The sequence below is a fragment of the Ursus americanus genome, chromosome 25, assembly GCF_024610735.1.
Source record: "Ursus americanus isolate L20-20 chromosome 25, mUrsAme1.1.p, whole genome shotgun sequence".
Lineage (NCBI taxonomy): Eukaryota > Metazoa > Chordata > Mammalia > Carnivora > Ursidae > Ursus > Ursus americanus.
Window position 1 is genome coordinate 11,083,028 of NC_142151.1, and position 24,798 is coordinate 11,107,825.

A 24,798-nucleotide genomic window follows, 5' to 3' on the forward strand; every position below is an offset into this window, starting at 1 on the left:
ATTTATTTCAAAATACCATTTGAAGATTAAAGTATGAATATATGTTAATTGCTAAAAATAGTGCCTTTCCGGGGCACAGGGGTGGTTCAGATGGTTAAGCATCTGCCCTCAGCTCAGGTCATGATCCCAGGGCTTTGAGATCAAGCCCCGAGTCGGGCTCCCTGCTCCACGGGATCCTGCTTCTCCCTCTCCCCTGCTGTTCCCCCTGCTTGTGCTCTCTCGCTCTCTCTGCCAAATAAATAACAAAATCTTTTTTAAAAAAATAGTGCCTTTCTTAGAGCTTGACACTATACCAATGCTTGCTACTGTTATCTGGAGTAAATCATCAGTCACCTTTAGGCATCTAGAGATGTAGACCACATAAAAATGACCTTTTTTCCTGCTCATGTTACAGGAATATTGAGAAGATAAGGTTTCTATGTAAAATGTCAGCAACTGTCTAGACAGAATATCTGTTGTAAAGTTAATGAATCTCCTCAAATAAATCTATAGACAATCTGTATCCTAGGTCTGGAGGCTCCTTGGACATAGATTAGTTTGTTCCCAAGAGACAGGAGATATGAAAGTATCTTACAATCTATAGGAAGGAAAAATTCACCAATTATTATTATATTACTTTTCTACCACTTATCATCCTTAGAATAACTTACTACACAATAAATTCTCATCAAATACCCACTAAATTCAATATAATTTTATTTAATCTTTCATTTTTCACAAAGAGTAGTTGAGCCACATTAGATTCTCATCTTTCCTTATAATAAAGGCCCCTCTAAAATAAAGTAAAATAAAGCCCAATTCACTGAGGCAGTGGAAATCATTTAAATGAACCTAGAAGCCGATTATAAAAGGTGACCTCTGAAGGATAAGGTCTTTTAGGACGGGAAGGGCATGTTTTCATGTTTTTTGTTCTGTTTCGTTTTAATTTACCCTTGACCTGGAGTTTAAATGGTGGGCTTTTCAGTAAAATGGATTTTTCTAATTTTCTGCTGAACCGAGAGAAAGAAAATAGCACGGAAAACACAGTATAAGTTGAGTCCTGTGTTTGGTTTTCACAGCTGACAGCTGGCAGCTGGCAGCTGAATATAATAACTTGGAATGAAGGGGAAACAATAACAATTTTTAGTAGTAAAGACTGTTTGTCTTCAAGATTTTTCAGAGTATTGTCAGGGGACTATGTTTAGAGAAAGGATAGGAAGCATTTAATAACTCTTTTAAAAAAAAAGTACCATGAAACAAAAGGCAAACATCCTTCGGCTGATGTCATCCCATCAATGTGTGATGTGGTCTTTGCAAGTCAGAATCTTATCGACAGTGCAGCTGGCATAAGCTTCTACAAATTTCCTCAGTGGCAATACTGCTTTTCAGATAGATATTATGGGTGGAAGATTTTTTCCTACAGGTTGCTTTTGGTCCAAAATATCAAGATCTGTTTCCAGGCACCGGTAAGAGATTGGGCCTTGGCACTGGGATAACAAGTTTTAGATCTTGGTCTCACCAGTAGTAAATTGGATATCTTTGATCGATCTCATTGAGATCCAAGTTAGATTTAAAAAGGGGAATGGGGGGAAAGGAAACAGAAAACTCTGTCCTACAAACGTAAAGAAGCTTTGTTTACACTATGGGTAAAATGCATTAAGTGTGTAAAAAAGAAAAACATTAGAATAGTGATACAGATAGAATAATAATATTATTAGATCCTAAAAATCTATTCATCCAATGAACCTTGTAAAAAAGTTATATACAATTTAAATCATTATGAGGTTTTTTTGTATTCTTCAAGAATGACAAGAATCTCTTTACAAAGTATTTGACCCTCCAAATATTAAGGCCGAAACTGAGGCAATCTACTAGACTCTTCTACTTATTTGATAATTGCTTCTGTCCCCAAAGTAAAATCTCCCCTTATACTTCTCACTCTTCCTGCTATTGCAGGACTCATGACCTGTTTCCTGTTGATAAGTTTTAAGAGCTGGTTCAATATCCTCAGGAAAAGAAATAGCTCATTGTGTACTCTAGGGAACTCAGATCTACCAGGAAAGGCTATGTTCCTCATTTGACTTTTCCTGAAATTTCTCCAGAATTACCTAAACACACAAGATCCTGGAAGAGAAAAATTCTTCTCAAGTCAAAAATTAATTCACGGAATACTACTCTTTCTGATTCTCCATGGAAAAATGTTCTCAGAAAATTATGTCATGATTATTTCCTACTCTTAAATTTTAAAAAAGTTTGTGGAGAAACCTTTGTGCCATACTATTCTTCTGTTCTTTGAAATATTTGCTCATATTGTGATTAGTGTTGTGAGTTTTGTTATACAGATGATGGGATTGAGGACAACAATGGAGAGAAATATGGTCATGAATAGTAAAAATGTCAGATAGATGCTATTTTTTCCCTCTTCACTATCTAAAGTGACACTTTCCAGGTTACAGATTTGAAGGGAATACTTCAAATACTATTCAACACCCACTCCCCAGGCAGCTAGACTCTTTAAAGCAATGGCATTTTAAGCGATACTTGTCATGCAACCCTGCACTAGACTCCAGTTATGTGGATGCCAGGGGTCAACACAATGTGTATCATGTCCCTATTTACAACTTAGTCCACAAAGTCATTTCTCTCTCCTCAGGTTAACCACATTTTCTTCCTGTAGTAATAAGACTTAAATTACATGTAACTGCTTAGCTGAAGTCCTCATCCACATTTCTTATTACATGCTTATCCTATTAACTTGCATCCATTAAATATCTGCACTCAGCACAGAAAATATTTGGTATTATCCACAGCTTCCCAATGTAAGTGTCTCTCTACAATTTACTAAAGAATACAGGTCTCCAAAAAGGGTTGTTTATGGTTGTGTGTGTTCCCCTATTTAAAAAAAATTACTAATTTTTTTTTTACATATTTTTAATACTGTTTACATTTTATATTGCAATTTGGATTATAAAACTAATTTCACATTTACTTCATTTCAGCTAACAACAGCACCATGAGAAAATTATAAACATTTGCACTTTTTACTTACTGAAATAAGCTTAGTGAAGTAGTGATTCGCCCAATAATCGATCAGAATAAGAGATCTGAAACTCTCATTTTATGACCACAAATACTGTTCTTTTTACATGACACAATAAATCAACCAAAAATTTGTTCAACACTGAAGAAATTTCACAATCAACAGGAAAGTGAAAGGAAAACTCATAAGGAAGAAATCCATAAGCAGTGATTGCTAAGTAACACAGTCTCATGAAAATGAATACACAAATGTTCTCCTTATCATATGTTGGCTAATTTGATGTCATTTCATCATGCAATAGATGTTTACTGAAAATAAAACTGAAGCACTCTAGTTTTCACTGCTGAAAAATAAAGATTTGTAATAGATTATCTTCATGAGCATTAAACCCCTAAAATTAATTTCTCTATAAATCAACAAAGTCACTGGTTGTGATGATGTTCTTTGCAGTGGCCCCTGTTACGATTGTGCATCTTGGCATCCTGAGAAAGGGGACACCTACACAAGAAGCCAGTGACGTGTGCAGACGTCACAATCTCTCTTCCACTTTCCATGACCTGATTGGATAATTCGCCCTATTAAGATTTTATTCACTCATCTTTAGCCATGTGTGGATGAAAAGCTTGCCTCAAAGGATTTCACCTCAGGAAAGTGTTAAAATCATCTTCTTGAAGACAGCATGCTTCTCAAAGACTTATCTTCCTCAAATAATCAAATAATACTCTTAAAGTCCCTACAAACTCTCTGTAAGGCACCAACAGTCAAAACACAGATTGCTAACATATTTTGAAGAGCATCTCCACACTAAAATTTTCCCCAAGTCACAAATCTGTTCTCCAATCACACATATTTCACATTATTTATGTTTATTATTATTAAATTTTCAGTACCAGAAAGGCATAAACATGAATCAAATGGAAGAAAATAGGAGCTGAAACTAAACTATTATAGACCCATGTAAAGAGAATGACTTTGGCTCTGGTCGTCAATCCTTCTGAAGGGAGCATCAGGGCCAGTAATTTGGATATGGAACTGAGCTGAGAATATTTATTTAATGAAAGAAATTCCTAGGGAAAGGACACAATCATTGGAGTTGTTATTATTGTTGTTGTTGTTTTTAGAGAGAAGGAGAGAGAGATCGTGAGTTGGGAGGGGAAGAAGGAAAGGGAGAGAAAGAATCTTAAGCAGGTTCCACTCAGCACAGGACCCTCAGATCATGACCTGAGCTGAAATCAAGAGTCAGATGCCTAGCTGACTGAGCCACCCAGGTGCCCCAATTGTTGGGAGTCTTCAATGGATATGGGGAGATAGGTTCTTAAGAAGTTAAGATTCTAATAAAGAGAAGTATCCCAGTGGGAAGCAGGCCATAGACATGGCAGACAGGGGCTTTATTGAGAGACTAGGAAGGGAAAAGTATGGGGTGAAGCAAACAGAAAGAATTACTTATGTATTTAGGAGCACAGTATAGGAAATGATTGCTACTTCTCATAGACTACTTGACCTTTAGGGCAAAGAATGTCATGCACATTTATTTCGTCTACTTCATTAAGTTTCTCACTTCTCCAAATATGAAGGAAGACATGGAAACAAGGAGATGATACTAGATGCTGAGAAGGAAGAACACTAGAAAGTGATCTCTAAGTCAAGAAGATGGATTACAACTTTATGAGATTCTGGGACTGTTTGTTGGTACATGTGATTTCTTTGCAACTGGTAAATATATGCATGAACCTAAGCTCAGAAGTGCTGCGGATCTTGAACAGGAAACATGAAAATCCTTCTTGCACCAGTCAGAAAAATTGCCTTTCCTAATTTTTTTTCCATATTCCAATGTCTCAAATATCTTTTGCATTGACTTTACCTGGCTCAAAGTTTTTGCTGAATTGTTGTATAAATATAGATCACATGGGAGAAAAAAGGAACTGAAACCAAACTCTTACAGCTGCACATGAAGAGACTGACTTCTGTTCTGCTCTTCAATCTCCCTGAAGGGAGCTTGATGGTGGGAGAGTCCATCACCTGCGTGTAATGGCTCAGAGAAGCTAATGGAGGCTCTCAGGCTTCACTGTGGCCGCCCTTCTTTCACATGCACACCGCCTCAACTCTTTACAGTCCTTCGAGAAAGCCTTTCCATTGAGGATGGTCACACAGTCCCTGCTTCGTAGGCTGGTAAAATCTATTACAATCTCAAACCTTAAAGAAAAAAAAAAGTTTATTGAATCATAGTTTACTTTAAAATGAAATGTTAAATAACCAAAAAGTACATAGGGAATACTCCTAGCTCAATAAAATTATAGATAGATATGCAGAATGAATTTACTGGAGAGATGGGGTTACCAAGCTCTTTCTTTTCAGTCCCTCAATATCCATACTTGTTCCTAGAAGCATTAGTTCATCTAAAACAACAAAAACTGTTTGTAACTCAAACTAAGAGGCATGTTATAATCCAAGTTTACCATATTTTGCCCTCATCTGAAAAATCATCTACCTTCTCTGTGATTCATTTTAATTAACTATAAAAATGGTTACATGGAGTAGGTCTTACCTCCTGGGAGAATAAATCCCATATGATACACAGAGAAGAAAGGTGTCTGTCCAAACATGGCTTCAAATCGTAATATATTTTAGTATAGATCCTATTTCAAAAGATAGCATGTGCAATCTTATCTAAATGCTCACATAAGTAAAACCAATTTTTAATAATATTGTTCCTGATAACATCAGTAAATCTATTCTCAGAGACTGTACTTTTTAAAGATTTTCTTTATTCATTTATTTGAGAGACAGAGAGGGAGCATAAGTGGGGGGAGGAGCAGAGGGAGAGCGACAAGGAGACTCCGCACTGAGCACAGGACCCTGAGATCATAACCTGAGCCAAAACCAAGAGTCAGATGCTTAACCAACTGCGCCACTCAGATGCCCCTCAGAAACTGTACTTCTAAAGATATGCACCCTATTACACTGCACAGAAAGCCAAGAAATCTGAGTTCTTACGTTATCTCTGCGTATTGATAAGTTGTGAAGTTGTGTGGTCTTAGACAAGCTACCATCACGATCTGGGTTTCAGTTTATTCACCCATAAAAGATCTCTTCCTTTCCTCCTCCTCTTCCTCCTCTTCCTTCTTTTCTCTCTCTCTCTCTGTCTCTGTCTCCCCCACTCAGCAAATTCCAAATACTTAATAATGCTCCAAGGGACTTCAGACACTGAAATAAAAACTCCGAGAGCATCCAGAGAACCGTCCCTACTAAAGGAAGCACTATGCTTTACTTTTACACATCTGTGTGCAGCCTCCTACAAACATAGTATTCAAGACAAAGTGAAGGTTTGATGCTTATCGAAGCAAGTTGCTGAACTCAGTCACCCAAGCACAAGCTCCCTACTAAATGCCTTTCCCACAGAATGTTCTGAAGGCTTACAGTTCAGAGGAGTAAGGGGCTCCGTCGGTCCACAGCCAGGCTTTGCCACTGCCGTTGCGAGATAGCCCTGTCCAATAAGAGTAGAAAAACTCAGAGTAGCTCTGAGGCATGGCAAACTCCTGTGAAAGGCACACAAGAAGATCTTTAGCTTTAGAGATGTTATACTCTGTGTACACAGAGATGCGTAGGGCCAGCCGCACTTTTAACACGAAAACAGCACGTGAGTCCTGCCCCACACAGGTGATAGTACATTTGAGAGAAAAAGTGTCCGTGCTGCGGTCAGTTTGTCCAAGTTAAAGAACTTATCTTGTCTTAATAAGTTTGAATATATACTGATATTCCAAAACCAAGAATCACATCAACCAAGATTTATAAATGACCCATTATTTTCAAGTCACAGAGTAAACACTAAGATTTATATAAAAAATAGGGGGGGCGATTTACAAAGAAAGTAATCTTTATAAATACATACAAAGGGACTGACCAGGAAGGAGAAGAGAATAATGAGTATACTTTAATGCAAAAAGAGGTAAGAGAAAATTTGGAAGGATGATTTACATCTCAGGCAAAGAAGAGGAGAAAGAGAAATTTTTCATATATATGTGTGCATGTGTGTTTATATTTTTGTATAGTATTTATATACACATATATAATTCCTTCTCTAATATCTATATTGAATTTTTAAAGATTTTATTTATTTATTTATTTATTTATTTATTTATTTATTTATTTCTCTATTTATTTGAAGTGGGTGGAAGAGCAGAGGGACAGGGTCAAGCAGACTCCATGCTGAGCAGGGAGCCTGACTTGGGGCTTGAACTCACAACCCTGAGATCATGACCTGAGCTTAAATAAAAAATGAGACAACCGACTGAGTGAACCAGGAGCCCCTCTGTATTGAAATTTTTTAAAGTTACCTACTTCCTTCTATCTTGTCTTACTCTTTAACATAAATTATTTAAATTTATTATAATTATCAATTTTTATGTCCTTCCTTTCCACTGTACTATGAGTTCCTTAAGGATACATACTTTGTTTTACAACCTCAACCCTTCTTATAATTAATGCCATACATTGGTTCAATGAAAGATTATTGGAAATAGACATGTAATTATCACTAAGCAATAGTCACCTAATAGGCATATCAAAGGAAGTGTAGTTGAAAATACTTCCAATTTATGGTAGACACCTCAAATTAAAAGTTCTAAGAATAAGTCATATGAAAATGACTTACACATATACAAATCTTTGAAGTGCATGAGATAAAATCACTATATAACTTTAACAATATTTCCTACCATTATATATAATACAATTCAATTATAATATACCTGAGTCAATATGTGCTAGAGGTGGAGGAAACAAAGAGAATAAGAAAAATTAGGTGGGCTTATGGTAGAACACATTGTCTCAGTCAAATAAATTACCTCGCTTTCTGCCTAAATTGAGCCATTGAGAAAGGTTAAAAAATATTATTTTAGTAGATGAGAGACATTGCAGAGTAGCATTCATCACAGATTTCAGAAAAGTGGGTAGGAATTATGATGTAACTAGAAGGATGTTAAGAGTTTGCATAGCGAGCTGGGCATTTATTTCAATTAAATAATCCTTTGTTGATAAACTACTCTGTACCAAGACTTCTGCTAAAACAAGGATCAATAAATAATGGTCACACTGCTTAAGGGATTAAATCCAAAAGTAATAATAAATATTTTTTAAAAGTGTGGGAACAATTACACAATTCTAAAAGTTTATCTTAATTGCATACACTTAAAATATGTCAATTTATAGTTTTATATTTGTGTCGACTGCCTATGTTAGGTCATAAACTTCTGGAGGACAAGATATTTATCTGGAGGTTATACTAATGATTTGATTAAATATTTTTCAATTAAAAGCTTTGTCCTTTTATAATGGAAGAACAATACTATTTTCATCTTTCTGACATTGCCTGAATATATGCCCTTCCTGCCCAAATCAAAAGAGGTATGAAATTAAGGAATTTTTTATTTGATTCCTGACTGATGGGGATTTTGAAGAGCTTCCTCTTTTTTTTTTTTTTTTTTTTTTGGTGGAGAGCAGAACAGCTTTTCCATACTCAGGGAATCACTCAAAATAATAGGAGTAAGACCTTGATTGTGGTAAGTGCGAAAGTCTGGGGACATTGACTCCTTAGACTCTTCTTATCTAGCTCTTTTAAGGACCTCTTTTTGAGAATAATTCAAACACTGACCAGGATCTTACCAGCACTTCTTGTGTGTTTATCTTCAGCATGGTCGCATTCTCAGCAATGCAGAAATACTCACAGCCCTGCCAACTCTTGCTCTCTTTACAGAATCGGTAGCATTTGTCCCCATGCCACTTCCATTCTTCTGGACAAGGGCTGCATCTGTGCTCTTGGAGAGAAACCAAACTTAATGCTATTTTCTATACAGGTCTCCCATCTTTCCTTTCCTGAAATTATAAAGTACTTGATGACTTAAGTACTCTTAGTATTTAAAGTACTTTCTTTTCGATATTTAATTGCACAGGAATGATAACTATGAAAGTTTACCAAACACTCTCTATATGTCAGAAATTGTAATTGATACTGAGTATACAGTAAAAATCAAAACAGACACTGCCTGCTTTCATGGAGTTTGGAATCTAGCAATGAATGATTAGAACTTCCTTGCTTCTTGCCCTGTATAATTCAGCACACAGAGGATATTTAATGTCATAAAGAACTTTTCATATGTTCAAAAACTCATTATGCCTTGTATTTAAGAAACAACTGAAGCTTCCACAATTTTCTTCCTCAAAATCCTCTTATATAATTATAAAAGGATTTTTAATGCACTGTATACCAATAAGAGATGGACTCTCTTCTTATTCTAAACACAAGTAAATAAAATTTTAGAAAAAAAGACATAAATACTAAGCAAGGTATGATTTAGAATGGTAAGTCTCCATGTGTCAGAAACTTGGATTACCTTTTGATGACATGGCACCCAACAAAGAAAATATACAGTGGGTTGTCAGAAACACAAGAAGAAAAAACAAAACTATATGAAGTGGTAGATGTATTAATTATCTTGACCTTGATAATCATTGTATAATGTATGTGTATATCAAATCATCACATTGTACACTTTAAACATATACAATTCCATGTATCAATTATTCCTCAATAAAGTAAAAAAAAAAAAGAAAGAAAGAAAGAAAATTGTGACCAGTGAGATCATTCATCATGTGGGGAAGAATCACTTAGAAAAGTGGAAATGTGCCTGTGGGTGTTATTTTACTGGGTAACCACACAATCTGGCCTTCTGGTTAGTGTGGGAAGTGGAAGAGGAAGATTCATCCTAATTTTAAGTCCCTGAAAGAAAAAATGTGGCAACTTAGAATGTATGTTGCTTCCTATGCATGCAAGATGAGCAGAACAGAGGGAGGGCTAACATGAATAGAGTTAGGCACTAAGAAACGCAAAAACGACAGGAGGAAAAGGCACAGAAATGCAGTGATGCTTCCAGTCTTGTCCAGCCATGGTTATCAAAGCATGGTTCATCTCCCACTGGCATTGCCATCATTATTGAAATGCTGATTTATGGTACCCAGACAAGGCACAGTGGATTTAAAAACCTGTAATTTGATTTCGTTCATCAGCATTTTTAACCTGATCCCATATGATTCTTAAAATGTGAGAACTTTTATGAGCTCATTAACTTCTTAAGGAGAAAAAAATTTATGAACGCCTTGGAAAAATATATACTACTGTTAGGTTTTTATGTGCCGAGGTAAATTGAGAAATAACCCTGTTTTTTATTTATTTGCAGTATTATTTTGGTTATTCGAAGTTAATTGCTTTTATTATTTAAAATGTCTGAATTTGGGGGTGCCTGGGTGGCACAGCAGTTAAGCATCTGCCTTCGGCTCAGGGCGTGATCCCGGCGTTATGGGATCGAGCCCCACATCAGGCTCCTCTGCTGTGAGCCTGCTTCTTCCTCTCCCACTCCCCCTGCTTGTGTTCCCTCTCTCGCTGGCTGTCTCTATCCTGTCGAATAAATACATAAAATCTTTAAAAAAAAATGTCTGAATTTGAAGAATCCCTTTATATATTACAACACAGACGTATCCGAACTAAATGACCTCAATAACTGGGGATGACCTGGGTGCCCAAATTCTTCGTGAAGTTTGCCTGACAACTAACTCACTAACTTGTGACTCCCAGGCACCCGGATGGGAAAGCCAGCTCTATACTGACAGCTAGCCTGAGGGCAGAGGGACTCACCTCCACTTTTGTTATAGAGTTCACGACACAGGTTTTCAGCCACGCGCTGCAGGGTTTCCGCAAGCTTCCTGTGCTTGGTTTGGAGAGATTGCAGCTGTCGGGAGAGATTCCCCAATCTTTCTTCCTTGTGAGAAATGCTGTCTTGCTGAGTATTGGAAAGCTGGTAGAACTGAAAAACTAACCCAGGTTACCAAGTCAGACTGGCCAGCTGATTTCTTCATTTCTATTTCTACTTTTTACATATGGGGAAGACAAAACATTGTATTGTTTAAGATCTCATCCTCTGAGATTTCAAATTGCCTGTGTTCAAATTTGAACTGAAGCACATAATAAATTGCATTGTCTCGGGCAAATTAATGTCACTAAGTCTGTCTTTTTATCTGAAAATGTAGAATCGTAGTCACAGCTTCTAATTTCAGGACTAAATTCCTTAACCATATTTACTGCTCAATAACGATTTTGTGTATACTCCTAAACCACTGCTTAACCTAAAACCACAAATCCATTTATCTATTGATTATTATATTGAGTATTGACGATGTACCATATATTGTTATCTCATTCATTCATTAAAATAGTTATATTATCATTTCCATAGTTTTATAACTTCTAATTGGGCTCAGTGAAAACAAGCAAATTCCTTAGTATCACTTGGCTAGAAAATGTCAACAATTAGGTTTAAGCTCCAGATTTCTAAGTCTAAGTAGAGAAATCTTTCATGAATCATGAAAGTTGCTTTATATCCCTAAAAAGAATGGTGGTTGTGAAACAAATTATATCAAAATGAAGTAAAAATTGGGGGGGCCATGGTGGAAACACTAAGAAATCTATCTTTTTAATTTTAAAAAGTTACAATAACAAAGGAAAGTTCTAACATTTCCTAGAAAAACCAAATGTTTGACCTGCTCTTCAATGCAACCTTTTACCTTGAGCCACCTTCTTCAACTGCTCAGGAAACATTACTGCAGGGTCTCAATCTCATGAAGCAAATTCACCCACTTCCTTTTTTTTTAGTTTTTGAATATGTCTACTGGTTTGAAATTTAAAGACTTTTCCACAGGCATTTTTTCTTGTTTGGTTTTCACAAGATTCTGCAAAATGATTCTATAATTTCCTGTACTCTTTGAAACATACTGTAGAAATTAAGGACCTAGTCCATTCTCCTTATATTGACGGAGTAGATATAAATGAAATCTCTTCACTCTGTATTAGCTGCTGAGCCATGCATACTAAGAGCAAAAGCCATAGCCTGTACTCTTTTGTAAAATGAAAGAGGGCTAAATCATGCATTCATTAAAAATTGCTAATTTTAGGGGCTCAGTTGGTTGAGCATTGGACTCTTGATTTCAGCTCAGGTCATGATCTCAGGGTCTTCAGATGGAGACCCTAGTGCTGCTCTATACTCAGCGTGGATCCTGCTTAAGATTCTCTCTCTCCGGCTCCCTCTGCCCCTCCCCCTCCACAAACCCTCTGGCTGCCCTCCTCAAAAAAAAAATTTTTTTTAATTGCTGATTTTAAATATTGACATGTAAACAAACAAAACCTGCTTATCTCAAACAGAATGTAAAAGTCTAGCTGGCAAGTGATTGCTGTATTTTAATGCTTCTTTCACTGCTCGTCATTTCAATGAGTACTTTAGAGTAAGGAACACTGAATTATCCACAGGCTCCAGAATTAAAGTAAAAAAAAAAAAAATCCATAGCAAGTATTTCTCATCCTAGATAAACCTTAGAACCAGTGTCCTCCCCCAAGTCAAAGCGCGGACTTACACACAAGCCCCAGGGCTAACAGGCCAATCAGCAGCACCAAACACAAAGTCAGCAGGGTCAGGGCCACTGGACGCCAAACTGAAGAGGGAGGCCGGCGCCCTGCAGGGAACAAAGAGAAAAAGGCAAGATTTCCCTTTTTCTTTCTCATGGATCCATTCCACCAGCAAGTCAGAAGAGCTGGTTCTGGGAAAGAACAACAAACAGTAAGCAGGGGCTAGAGAGCACTCCCTCTGTCCTCACAGACGCTGTCAAAAGGCTCAATGCCAAGCCTCCCTTCCACAGCGGGATTCCCTCGCAAGCCCCGCCCATTTCCATAGCCCTGACCCTCAGTTCTATTTAGCACCTAATCAAGTTATGCATTGCCCTTATATTTATAAGATTGTTTGCATAACCTCCTTTCTGTCAAAATTCAGGTTATGAAAGACATGGAAATGCCCGAACGGGGAACAATTTTTCACATCATCAGGGAAGAGATGAAATTAATTTGTTGTTAACTTTTGCAAAACACCTCCCCACCGCGTTCCGTATGTGCTTCTTCTGAAAAGAAAATTGCGTATCAGTAATGAGGAATGATCGTTTCACTGTTTCCTTGTTGGGATTTCTTTGTTGAAAGTCCCTCTTTTATAAGGATTTTGCCCATTCATTTGTTTTCAATCTCTGCAAAAATGGATTATAAAGAGACATGATCATCGATTTCTGGAGGATGGATCTAAGCTATCTCAATTTGAACAGTTAAATAAATGCCACACCCCCACGAGTTTGCCTTGTGCTAATTGCAGAGGCTCTATGGAGTCAACAGTGAACCCATCACCTAGTGAAGTTAGCTGTCAACCTAAAAGACCTGTGACATTAGACTAGGAAGACCCTCCCTCCCCCCCCCAACCCCTCAGGTGCATGTAGCATGTAGCATTGTGATCAAAATGAAACAAAGGGAGAGCAACACCCTCAAAAAAACTGAAGTCTCCAAGACCTGTGTTTCACTTCATTGGGAATTGAAGTCATGTTCTAACACAAAATGATTAAAGATAATATAAATTCATTTCCTCTTTAGCAAAGTCCTCTCTATAATGTAGTCTAGGTATAGAAATTTGTGTTACGCATTATTTCCAAGTGAGGAATGATAAGTGGGAAAGACAGTATAGAAATGGAAAATGTGATTGCTCTCCTTTGTAATTTATAATCTAGTAGGAAAATAAGGAAAAATCATGGAGCAGACATTGACAACAATATATTTTAAAATGTGAATCTTGGGGCGCCTGGGTGGCTCAGTCGTTAAGTGTCTGCCTTTGGCTCGGGGCGTAATCCCCGCGTTCTGGGATCAAGCCCCACATCGGGCTCCTCTGCTGGGAGCCTGCTTCTTCCTCTCCCACTCCCCCTGCTTGTGTTCCCTCTCTCGCTGGCTGTCTCTCTCTCTGTCAAATAAATAAATAAAATCTTTTTTAAAAAATTAAAAAAAAAATAAAATGTGAATTTTATTTTCTCTTAATAATCATCTCTGTTAAAAACTTTCAATGGATTGCATTACAGTTAGAATAAAATCCAAATCACTCTTTGTGAAGATTGAAGTTTCTCTTTTTAACAAATTTGAAATTTGGTTATGTTATTTCCCAACTTAAAAACTTCCAATAGCTTTTTTGCACTTAAAATTCTACAAGAGTCTTTTTCCTCTAGACCCAACCTAGTTCTTTCACGCTTTTCTGAACTACTTCCCCCACACACACACACTCAAATGTTCCACGCACAGTGGCTGGCCTCTGTTTATCCTTGAAACAAACAAGCTTGTCTCAATCCTAGTAACTGTTAGTTCTGCCTCTGCCCTGCGTTAATTAATTAATCCTCAGAGCAGTTGTTGGTAGGCTACTCCCTGTTACTCAGCTTTCCGTTTAAATATGCATCCTTGGGAGAGTTCCATGAGTTCATTTCTAATACATAACCCCATTTTCATGGCTTTCATTTGTTTGTTTTCATCTATTGCAAGTACATTCCATGAAAACAGCGATCTTGTCTACCTTGTTCACCAGTGTATTTCCAGTATTGAAAGTAGTGCCCTGCACATAAGGGCTGAATACATATTTGAATGAGTAAATGAATGAAGAATGAAATTGTGAAAACTTAATATGACTTAAACTATGTCATTTTTACAGAGGATTATCTAAAGTTAAACTTTGTTGATTGGTTTTTGTTTTTTTTTTTAATCTATTGAACTTTCAGCAGTATTTCTGAGAGCAGAAGGTGGACTCGGCTAAATTCATCTTCTAGCCATAATGGTCTCTAGTCACTGACTTGTATGACATTCTGAATCATGAACAGATATTGGAGAGATTTGCTCTCTCCGCTGTTTCCTTCAGTGAGCTGGCCTATGAGGTTTGGTCTAAATTTTCCTGGAAATTGTTGGCTTCTCAAGTCATTGACCTTAAGAGTATCTCAAATCAGCAGAACATAAAATAACAAGATCAGAGGGCAGAATACAGCTTAAGCTAAACACTCGCTCCAAACCCTGAGTCTCTTGAAAGTTCTATGTAGCCCAAGAAACTTAAATAGGTGGATGGTTCTAGATTCCAGAAGTACAAATGCATATGTGGACCCATACGTGGCTTTATTTTTCTCCATATGTCTTATTATGATCAAATATATTATATGTCTTGCTCATTTCTTTTGGTTTATAGCTGTCTTACCCCAGTAGAAAGTAAGCTCCTTTTAAAGAAGGTTATTATAGTCTGTTCGGTCACTAGAAAAACATCAATTCTAGCACCTAGAACATCGGATGGAAGAAGCTCAATTAACGTTGAATGAATATGTCAACCATATGTAAATATCTGTATGACTATCTACCCCTGCTCAAAACTATTTATACTAGTATACATCCGAAAGGCATAAACTATTTTTTTAAATATTTTATTTATTTATTTGAGAGAGAGAGAGAGCAAGCACAAGCAGGAGGGACAAAGGGAGAGGGAGAGAGAGAATCTTGAGCAGACTCTGTGCTGAGCAGAGCCAGATGCTGGGCTCGATCTCATGACCTTGAGATCATGACCTGAGCCGAAACCAGGAGTCGGATGCTTAATCAACTGAGCCACGTGGGTACCAGGCAAAACTATTTTTAAAATGTTGTTCCTTTTTATAATTGATATTTCCCTGGTCAAAATTATAAATAATAAGACGGTAGAGGAAAAGAACAACCATGGAAATCAACCAAATTATCCCTTAAGAAATCTGCTTTTCCTCATGTAATACTGGGGCAAGAGAGGTGCTGATCTTCTGCGCAAAGGATCAAAAAAAATAATCTTAAATTCTTACTGTAGAATGAAGACACGGACTTAAGGAATTAGAATATTACTTAATAATAATTATATCCATGTAAACAATAAATACATCATCCTTCCTAAAGTTGTCTCTAGGACAGAAGATGAAAGAAGTACAAGATATTTTCTGCTAAGGAACACAGTTTTAAAAATTCCCTTCTATGGAATCATCTTTCCTTGGTCATTTGGAAATTTTTCTACTCTGACTCTCTTCTCTCTGTCTCCTTCTCTTCCCTCCTCCCTCCTTCCCATTCTCCCTCCCTGACTCCCTCTCTCAATATTCACAATCTTTCTGTTTTATCTCAGGACCCAGAAAAACACAACCCTAGAGTTTCCATAGTAGATATGGTCATTTCCTAGGAACCCTGGCTTCCATGATGGAAAGACCATAGACATGAAAGTTTCACTTAAAAAAAAAAAAAAACTATAGAAAAAAACTGAGGCTTGTTGGAGGGGAGAAGATTGGGGGGGGTAAGTGGGTGATGGGAATTAAGGAGGGCACTTGTGATGAGCAGTGGGTGGTGTATGGAAGTGATGCATCAGTAAATTCTATACTTGAAACAAGAAAAAAGAAAAAGTGAAACTTTTTTTTTTGATGCTGTTTTTCTAACTATAGGTTTAGTATCCCTAAGTTTTACTCCAAGTGCCTTGATCATAATGAGGTCTCTCTCTAGGGACCACCCCCACCCTAAAATAAGAAAAATAAGCTGCCTGGGAGGTGTTTCAGTTTGGCTTGGCTTTATTGTGGTTTTATTTTTTGGAAGAGAACTCCTTTTCTGTCTCCTGAGGCATGTTCAGAAAAAGGTGTGGACAGGGCAAGGAATGACATAAACATCCTTAGGAATAATAAGATACATATAGAAAAAAAAAACATTCCTGTATCCTTTTACTATAACTATATTATAAAAGGCTCCAGCGCTAAGGTCAAGTTTTGAACACAAATTCCTTTGTAGGTATAAGAAACTTTGCAGATGAAGAGTTGTCGTAGTTGACCAGTTACTCTTCATCAGGCATCAGAGACGGGAAATTTGTACACCTCTATTTCCAGAGCCTAGGAGAAATGAAACATATTTTACCAGATGTAGTCTATTAATATGACTCTGAAATAGAAAGCATAATAGAAGCTGGAAAAGACACAGAGACTTCATTTTTTTTTTAAGATTTTATTTATTTATTTGAGAGAGAGAGAGAGCCCGAGCAGGGGGAGGGAGCAGAGGGAGAGAGAGAGAAGAAGACTCCAGCTGAGCAGGGAGCTCCCTGCAGGACTTAATCCCAAGACCCCAGGATCATGACCTGAGCCACTCAGGTGCCCCGAAAAGGACACAGAGACTTTAAATAATTTGCACAAAGCCACGTCACAAACTAGGGGCAGAGCCAGGATTAAATTGTCATGTTTAACCCCACACTTTGTATACTTCCTCTTGACTAGGACTCACAGACAAATGGGGACTAAACTGTGACAAAGTGCATAATATTTCAGAAATTACTTTTAGTATTTTTTAATCATGAGATATTGCTGATTGGATATCTGACTTTGGGTATATTTTAAAATTTTAAATGTTGTCTTTTTAGCAACTTCTCTTTGTTTCCTTAATCCTCACATAAGGCACATAATAAATCTTCTCCTAGGAGAATATTCAAGGTTCCATGAGTTGAGAGTATTTTTCAGTGTTTGTGAAAATGCAGGTTTTCTTTATCTTATGAGTGTATTTTAAATATTTGATATTTTCATTCTCTCTAAAAGTAAATGGGTGTTATTCTTCCTATAATTACAAAGGAATATACATCCAAAAATGTATAAGCTATTTCCAGACTATCATCAAGTTTTCAATTCACAGCACTTAGAAAGTCAAATATAGGGGTGCCTGGGTGGCTCAGTCATTAAGCGTCTGCCTTCGGCTCAGGGCGTGATCCCGGCGTTCTGGGACCAAGCCCCACATCAGGCTCCTCCACTGGGAGCCTGCTTCTTCCTCTCCCACTCCCCCTGCTTGTGTTCCCTCTCTCGCTGGCTGGCTCTCTGTCAAATAAATAAATAAAATATTTTTTAAAAAGTTAAATATATATATATATATATAATTTTTTATATTTAAAAGTCAAATATATATATATGTATGTATGTATATAAATTTAGCTGAGTCCCAATTAAGGAGTTTCATTTACATCCCAGTTAAGGAGTTTCATTTATGAAATATAATTTAAAAATAGCATCACTATTAATAATGATTGCTAACACTCCTTGAGTTATTAAGATAAATGCCTTATCTGCATTATCTCATATTGTACCACACCTTAGTTGCTTCTGTGGTCTCCTACATATACCCAATAGCACTACATAACATTTTCTTATAATTGATTCAAATTATTCCTTCCACCTCTTTAAGCACCTAAAAATAGGGTCTCCCCATAAATACAGAAAACAAATGGATGGTTACAAGAAAGGAGGCAGGTGGGAGGATGGACAAAATGAGTGAAGGGGAGTGGGAGGCACAGGCTTCTAGTTATGGAATGAGTAAGTCAAGGGATAGAAGGAACAGTGTAGGGGGCGCCTGGGTGGTAGAGCGGTTAAGTGTCTGCCTTCGGCTCAGGGCGTGATCCCGGCGTTATGGGACTCAGGGCGTGATCCCGGCGTTATGGGATCGAGCCCCACATCAGGCTCCTCCGCTAGGAGCCTGCTTCTTCCTCTCCCACTCCCCCTGCTTGTGTTCTCTCTCTCGCTGGCTATATCTCTGTCGAATAAATAAATAAAATCTTAAATAAAAAAAAAAGAAATTTATAAATATAAAAAAAAGAAGGAACAGCGTAGGAAATATAATGGATGGTATTGTAAGAGTGTTGTAGGGTGGTAGATGGTAGCTACACTTGTGAGCACAGTATAATGTATAGACTTGTCAAGTCACTATGTTGCATAACTGAAACTAATGTAACATTTTGTGTCAACTATACTTCAACAAAAAAAAGGGTCTCCTATGCCTACCATGCCACTTGATATTAAGTAGGTATGCACTAAAGATTTGTTGAATCAATTTATGCTATGACACTTCAATGAAGGGTTTATGCTTTAGCTGAGGAAATGAAACTAAAAAGCTAGAAAAATTTGAGAATATTGTAATTAATGTAAATAGGGGGAAAGTAGAACTTGAATTTATCATCAAAGGGCTTTTCTTTTTTTTCTTAAATCCAAATAGATTTTCATATTCTTTTGATAGGTTTATATTTAGATTTTGGTAGGAATTTTAGCTTATGAGTGATTTTATTCTTTCTCTCCCTGGTATATTATTATTGGGATGTGTTTTTGTTGCACTTCTTTTCAAGCTATAATTAAGTTAGAATCTCACATCTTAAAAAAATAATTTTAAAATGTATTCATGGAAACTCATAATACCTCAGATGTAACACTTTATCTTTTCTTTTTATAGCTGGCTTCTCAAAAAGAGAGAAATTAAAAAAAAAAAAGAAAGTGACAAAGTATTTATTTTCCTATATAACTATGGGCCTCTCAAATCCCTGCTATTAAAAATTACCAGTAATCTATTTTTCTCCTTATTGCTAAAGCAATAAATTGTTTTAACCTTCCTGTTACTTGAACTTTCTGCAGTATTTATTGGTTATTATTTTAAAAATTCACTATTTATTACCACTGACTTTTCCGTCTCACATGAAGTTATTGTTTTTTGGGTTCCTTAATGACTCTCTCTCCTGGTCCACTTCTACCACTGTCTACCATTCATTCTTAGTAGCTTTTATTGAAATCTCTCAGTCATCCCTCCCTTCAGTTGGTATATTGCCTAAGATTCTCTCCTTGGGACTCTATTCCTTTGGGCTTTTTGTCTTTTCATTTTATGTTCTCATCTTCAGTGATCTTGCTCATTCTCAGAAAATTTAATTCCTACCAAAATGTCAACAATCCTCACATACAAATGTAGCTCAGAATCCTTACTTGCTCCCCACATGCAGCACATACAAGTGTCTTTGGGCAACTCCAACTGCACCTTCCTTCTCTCCCAGGCATCTCAAACTCAAACTGGACTCATGCTCATTCCTATCCCTCCTGTAGCCCCTATATCAGTTATCGGCAGCACCATCTACATAACACCCGATGGAACCTTGTCAACCTATGTTCTTTCTTTCCGTGTTTTCCCACTTGTAACCAGCCACCAGTTCTTTAATCTACCTCCTCAGCATCTGATTCCTCCTCCTCATTCCCATACTACTTCAGTTCAGATTCCTCTAAGCTCATGCTTAGATTAGGGCAAAATAACTAGCTATTAGCTCATCCAGTTTCCTACTTCTTCAACTCATCCTCCTCATTGAAGCCAAGATGGTCTTCCAAAAACACAAAATTCATTATGTTACTCCCTGTTTAAATTCTTCTGTGAGGGGCGCCTGGGTGGCACAGCGGTTAAGCGTCTGCCTTCGGCTCAGGGCGTGATCCCGGCACTATGGGATCGAGCCCCACATCAGGCTCTTCTGTTATGAGCCTGCTTCTTCCTCTCCCACTCCCCCTGCTTGTGTTCCCTCTCTCGCTGGCTGTCTCTATCTCTGTTGAATAAATAAATAAAATCTTAAAAAAAAAAAATAAATTCTTCTGTGAGCTCATTTTACAGACTTAGAATCAAAATACCTGAGTATGATATAATAGGCCCTTTAAAACTTTCCATACTTCTCGTCAGCTTCCTCCCTCTCCAACTCCACACATCAGCCAGAACACATTGCTTATTGTTCTCCAAAAACACAAAGTTACTTAAGACCTCCATGGCTTTTCTCTCATGTATCTATCTGACTCTGCCAGGCCAGCCCCTTAAACCCTCCCATTTTTGCTTTCATATAATGTGGAACATCTTCAAGTCAACTCAACTCCATGGCCTCCCTCAAACCTTTCCTGATCTCCTCCACCCCTACCAGATAGAAGTGACCAAGCTCTCCATTGTATCATGTATATACTTTCCATCGTGGCACCTTATCATACTTACTGCATAGCTAAGAGTTGTATGAGACTTTAAAGTTTCCTTATAAACAGGAATCATATTATATTTGGCATTAGACCCTTGGTTTACAATGCACCTGGCATAACATGAACCTGAGCATAACATGAACATGAATATTTCTTTGGAAAGAAGGTATGAGGACGTTGTCTTTCACTTTTCCTTTTTATCTTCTGAATTGTTTAACATTTTTAAAGATGAGTGTAACTTTTATATTGAAAAATGAAAATCTAGAAAATAAATGAGCGTACGTAATTTATTTCTATTAATTCTAAAGAAAAAAATTAACTTTCCAGTCATAATGGTGCCACAATATTACGTAGAATTTAAATCTTCTGCATTGCCAAAATATTCGTGCAGTGAGTCTTGCTCTGTTATTCTTAATAGCAAAATTATATCAAATCATTTTTCTAAGAAATGACTAAACTTCTGTACTGACATCCCTCTACATATTTGCGTTATCACAAGATGAAAAGAAGGTATCATACCTGTAGGGTAAAATAACTATTTTCAGAGGTTTGCCTTCAAGACACTTCTTTGTAACCTCTACTCCTGCTGTTCCAGTTTCCACTTCTTACGGAAAGATTGCCAGATGTTTTGGTAAGTATTTTATCCTGCCCCGCCTACCTCTCTGCCCTTGAGCTCAGTAAAACTTATTTGTACACTCTGTCCCTGATTACGTTGACCACCAAACCTTGTGAGAGTTCCTGGCTCTAGTCAAAGGTGAAAAATGAAGTTATACACAAGCCACTTAAAACCACAGCCCTGAGAGCTGATTCTTCAAAGGATTTGTTGGAGGAAAACATAACGTATCTTATTACACATATCCGGTGACTACAGAAACTGACGTCCCAAAGTTGACATTTGCTTCACACGAAGGAGACTGGAAGTCCCCAGTATCTTTTTACAGCTTAATAGTTTGGTAAAAAGAAAAAACAAAATAAAATAAAGTCACATCAGTGAGTCTCAGGTGGTGATCACTCAGTGAATAGAAAGGGAATGGAAAGGTTTAACAGGGGAAAAGGAACAAAACCTAAAAGCTATATGATAAAGAAGAAGTGGAAGAGAACCGTGAAAAGGTATGTACCCAGATTTACAGAGGTGAAGAAAACCTGTGTGTGGTCAAAAGAGAAAGGGCATAATAAGATATAGTCGAATGAGAATCTCTCTGATGCTGACTGACACAAAAACAGAACACTTAGGAATTCTCAAAGAGTGGAATATTGAAAGAAAATGCACATTTCTGGTATGTCTGCAATACGCCAAGGACTTTACAAACTTATACGCCAACCACCTTATAAGAGAGGTGTTTGAATTGAATTATAAAAATATTTAATTTGTTACGTTTAGCTTCCAACTCATACTTTCATTTCCAATAATTCACCTTCTGACACAGTAATAAAATTTTTTTTTCAGTCCCTACAAGAGAGAATTCACATCCATAGAGAAGTATCTTATTTCCTGGGCACCTCAGCCAATGTAGGGCAGAAATGTGCCTTGAGTTCTAGTGGAAAGACCTCGCAGTAGAACACAAACAGGACTAGGTTCTAACCCCAGGTGTGCTGCTTACAAACTGTGATACTGGGGACGGCTGGGTGGCTCAGTCTGTTAAGCAACTGCCGTCAGCTCAGTTCATGATCCCAGGGCCCTGGGATCGAGTCCCTCATCAGGCTCCCTGCTCAGTGGGGAGCCTGCTTCTGCTTCTGCCTGCTGCTCCCCCTACTTGTGCTCTCTCTCTCTCTCTGACAAATAAATAAAATCTTAAAAAAAAAAAAAAACTGTGATATTGGACAAGTTACTTAAATATTCTGGGGCCTCAGTGTCTTCATTTATAAAATGTTACTGATAATAAACATGTATATAGTGAGTATTACGTGCCTAGAATTATTTTAAGCCCTTGTATATATAAAGCGCCTCTCATAAGATAGAGTGTAAGGTTAATAAGTTATGTTTTTTTTTAAGATTTTATTTATTTATTCGACAGAGATAGAGACAGCCAGCGAGAGAGGGAACACAAGCAGGGGGAGTGGGAGAGGAAGAAGCAGGCTCATAGCGGAGGAGCCTGATGTGGGGCTCGATCCCATAATGCTGGGATCACACCCTGAGCTGAAGGCAGACGCTTAACCGCTGTGCCACCCAGATGCCCCAATAAGTTGTTTTATATATATATGCTGAGTTGCCCAGGAAATAAGATCCTTCTCTATGTATGTGAATTCTCTCTTCTGTGGACTGAAAAATAATAAAAGGGAATGGGATGGGATATAATTGCATCTGAGACCACTATTTAGATCATCAAATCACAGAATTTTAGAGTTAAAGGACCTACGAAAGCATGTACTTTAATCCCGCCCCCCATTTCACAGATGATAAAACCCAACACGACTCTCTTAAAGCATCACAACTTCAAGATGCATGATCATGACCGCAAAATACCAGGGTTGGTGTATCTGCTTGGAAACCTCCCTCTAAAACATGAGTTCAAAACTAGCAAAAAGATAGCCTTTATAAATCCAAGTTTCCAGATCAGATCACAGCTGATAAATAAAAGAGCATTGGATCTGGCCTTCACAGGAAGCCAGGAAGAAGCAGGAACACTGCTTTAATTCTATGTACAGTCTCACTTTCGTATACTATACCGACTTGGTAAAACAACACACCCTCGACTGCAAACCACTGTGCCAACAACAAAATCTTAGAAAAACAAACATCTGTGTATATACTGAGCTTAATTTTTCAGATGTTCCTATACATGGCACACGTGTTGTGGAAAATGCAGTTACACATAAGTGTAAGTCATGAAAACACTTTCTCTTTCCCTCACTTTGCACATTCCTCAGAGAGAGAATTCATCTCAGATATTGCTCAAGAGACTGACCAACTTAGACTGCCAGAGACAGAGTACCTGTGTGCCCAGCCTCTGGCCGCTGGGTTGTAGAGGAGGTTCGAGACTGCACACTCCTGAGGGTGTCCCCATCGAAGTCCAGCATGTCCCTTGTGCTGCTGTACTTGGCCTGCATCCGGACTCCTGCAGGGGTGCGGTTGAGCTGCAGTTTGATTGCCCCCAAGCTGCGTAGCTACTGTGAGACAGCGTAGGAACCGCGGCGCTGAAAGTCATTCCTAATGTTCTTCTCTCCCAGCGAGTAACGGGGGAAGCCTCTGACTCCAGTTCCTGCTTGGAGAGGCCCAGCCCCTCTCCTGGGAACTTGTGCTCTGAAGGCCAAATCGGTGAGGCAGAGGGGAAATAGCATGTGTTTTCTATTTGGGCGGTCTCTGTCTGAACAATTACTGAAGGGCTGTCCTTCTCAAATCTCTTTTGTTCATTCGTTTGTGATTCCTGTGCAAGTACAATGTAAAAAAGGCAAGACCCTATAATCATACAGAGATTCCTTCAGACTCTGCGAAGCAATAATAAGGCAAAGGGATACATATCACCTAGGCTCTTATATGCCAGACACTCATTGGTCACTTGGGTGAGGTTAAACTTCTGAAAAGAGAAGAGATCATAGGACGAGCCTCTTCCTTTCTCCAAGGGCACAGTATAAAGCATCATATACATGGAAGTCAGCACAGAGTCTTTTTGAGAATATCTATTAATTCTACTTTTTCATTTTACAAAAAGGAGATTGAAGCCCAGTTAGATGAAGTTTTTTGTTTTTTTTTTTTAAGTCACATAGCTGCTTAGTGACAGTGTTAGCTTCAAAAGTGTTCTTCTGTTGGACTTCTCCAGGAACAAAGGAGCTGTCAGGTGCCATTTCCCTCCCCTGACCCTCAGCGTAAACAACCACCACCTGCAGGAACCAGTGTGGTGCCTAATTTGCTAACGTACACACCCCTAACTCCCCAGTCCCACCCCCCACACACTGCATCAGAAGATTGCCCCTTTCTAGTTATGCTTGCCTCAGTGTCAGCACTGCAGGTGCCCTCCCCCAGAAGACCAGCACAAACCTGGCCAACACCCAGTCTCCTGCCCCCACACACTTTGCAGGGCCCTGGGCCAGCTTTGGTAGTGACAGTGGTAGCAGTGGGTCCCACAGAAGAC

General features: G+C 37.9%; 1 protein-coding gene across 1 annotated transcript; it reads right to left on the reverse strand.

The window, feature by feature from the left end:
- Nucleotides 1–679: 679 nt before the first annotated feature.
- Nucleotides 680–23,982, reverse strand: CLEC1A (C-type lectin domain family 1 member A). Its single transcript, XM_045781281.2, has 6 exons — nt 23,662–23,982; nt 12,476–12,574; nt 10,707–10,883; nt 8,681–8,832; nt 6,437–6,555; nt 680–5,212 (listed from the first exon to the last, which is right to left on the reverse strand). The coding sequence occupies exons 1-6, from the start codon at nt 23,774–23,776 to the stop codon at nt 5,062–5,064; spliced, it is 813 nt and encodes a 270-aa protein (XP_045637237.1). The 5' UTR covers nt 23,777–23,982; the 3' UTR covers nt 680–5,061.
- Nucleotides 23,983–24,798: the final 816 nt, after the last annotated feature.

What these genes read in the sequence shown, in the direction of transcription:
- CLEC1A (XM_045781281.2), bottom strand. Translation starts at nt 23,776, where the DNA reads ATGCAGGCCAAGTACAGCAGCACAAGGGACATGCTGGACTTCGATGGG. An exon ending in GTTAGCCCTGGGGCTTGTGT is followed by an intron (nt 10,884 to 12,475) that starts GTAAGTCCGCGC and finishes AACCTGGGTTAG; the next exon opens with TTTTTCAGTTCTACCAGCTT. An exon ending in GCCCCTTACTCCTCTGAACT is followed by an intron (nt 5,213 to 6,436) that starts GTAAGCCTTCAG and finishes TTTTTCTTTAAG; the next exon opens with GTTTGAGATTGTAATAGATT.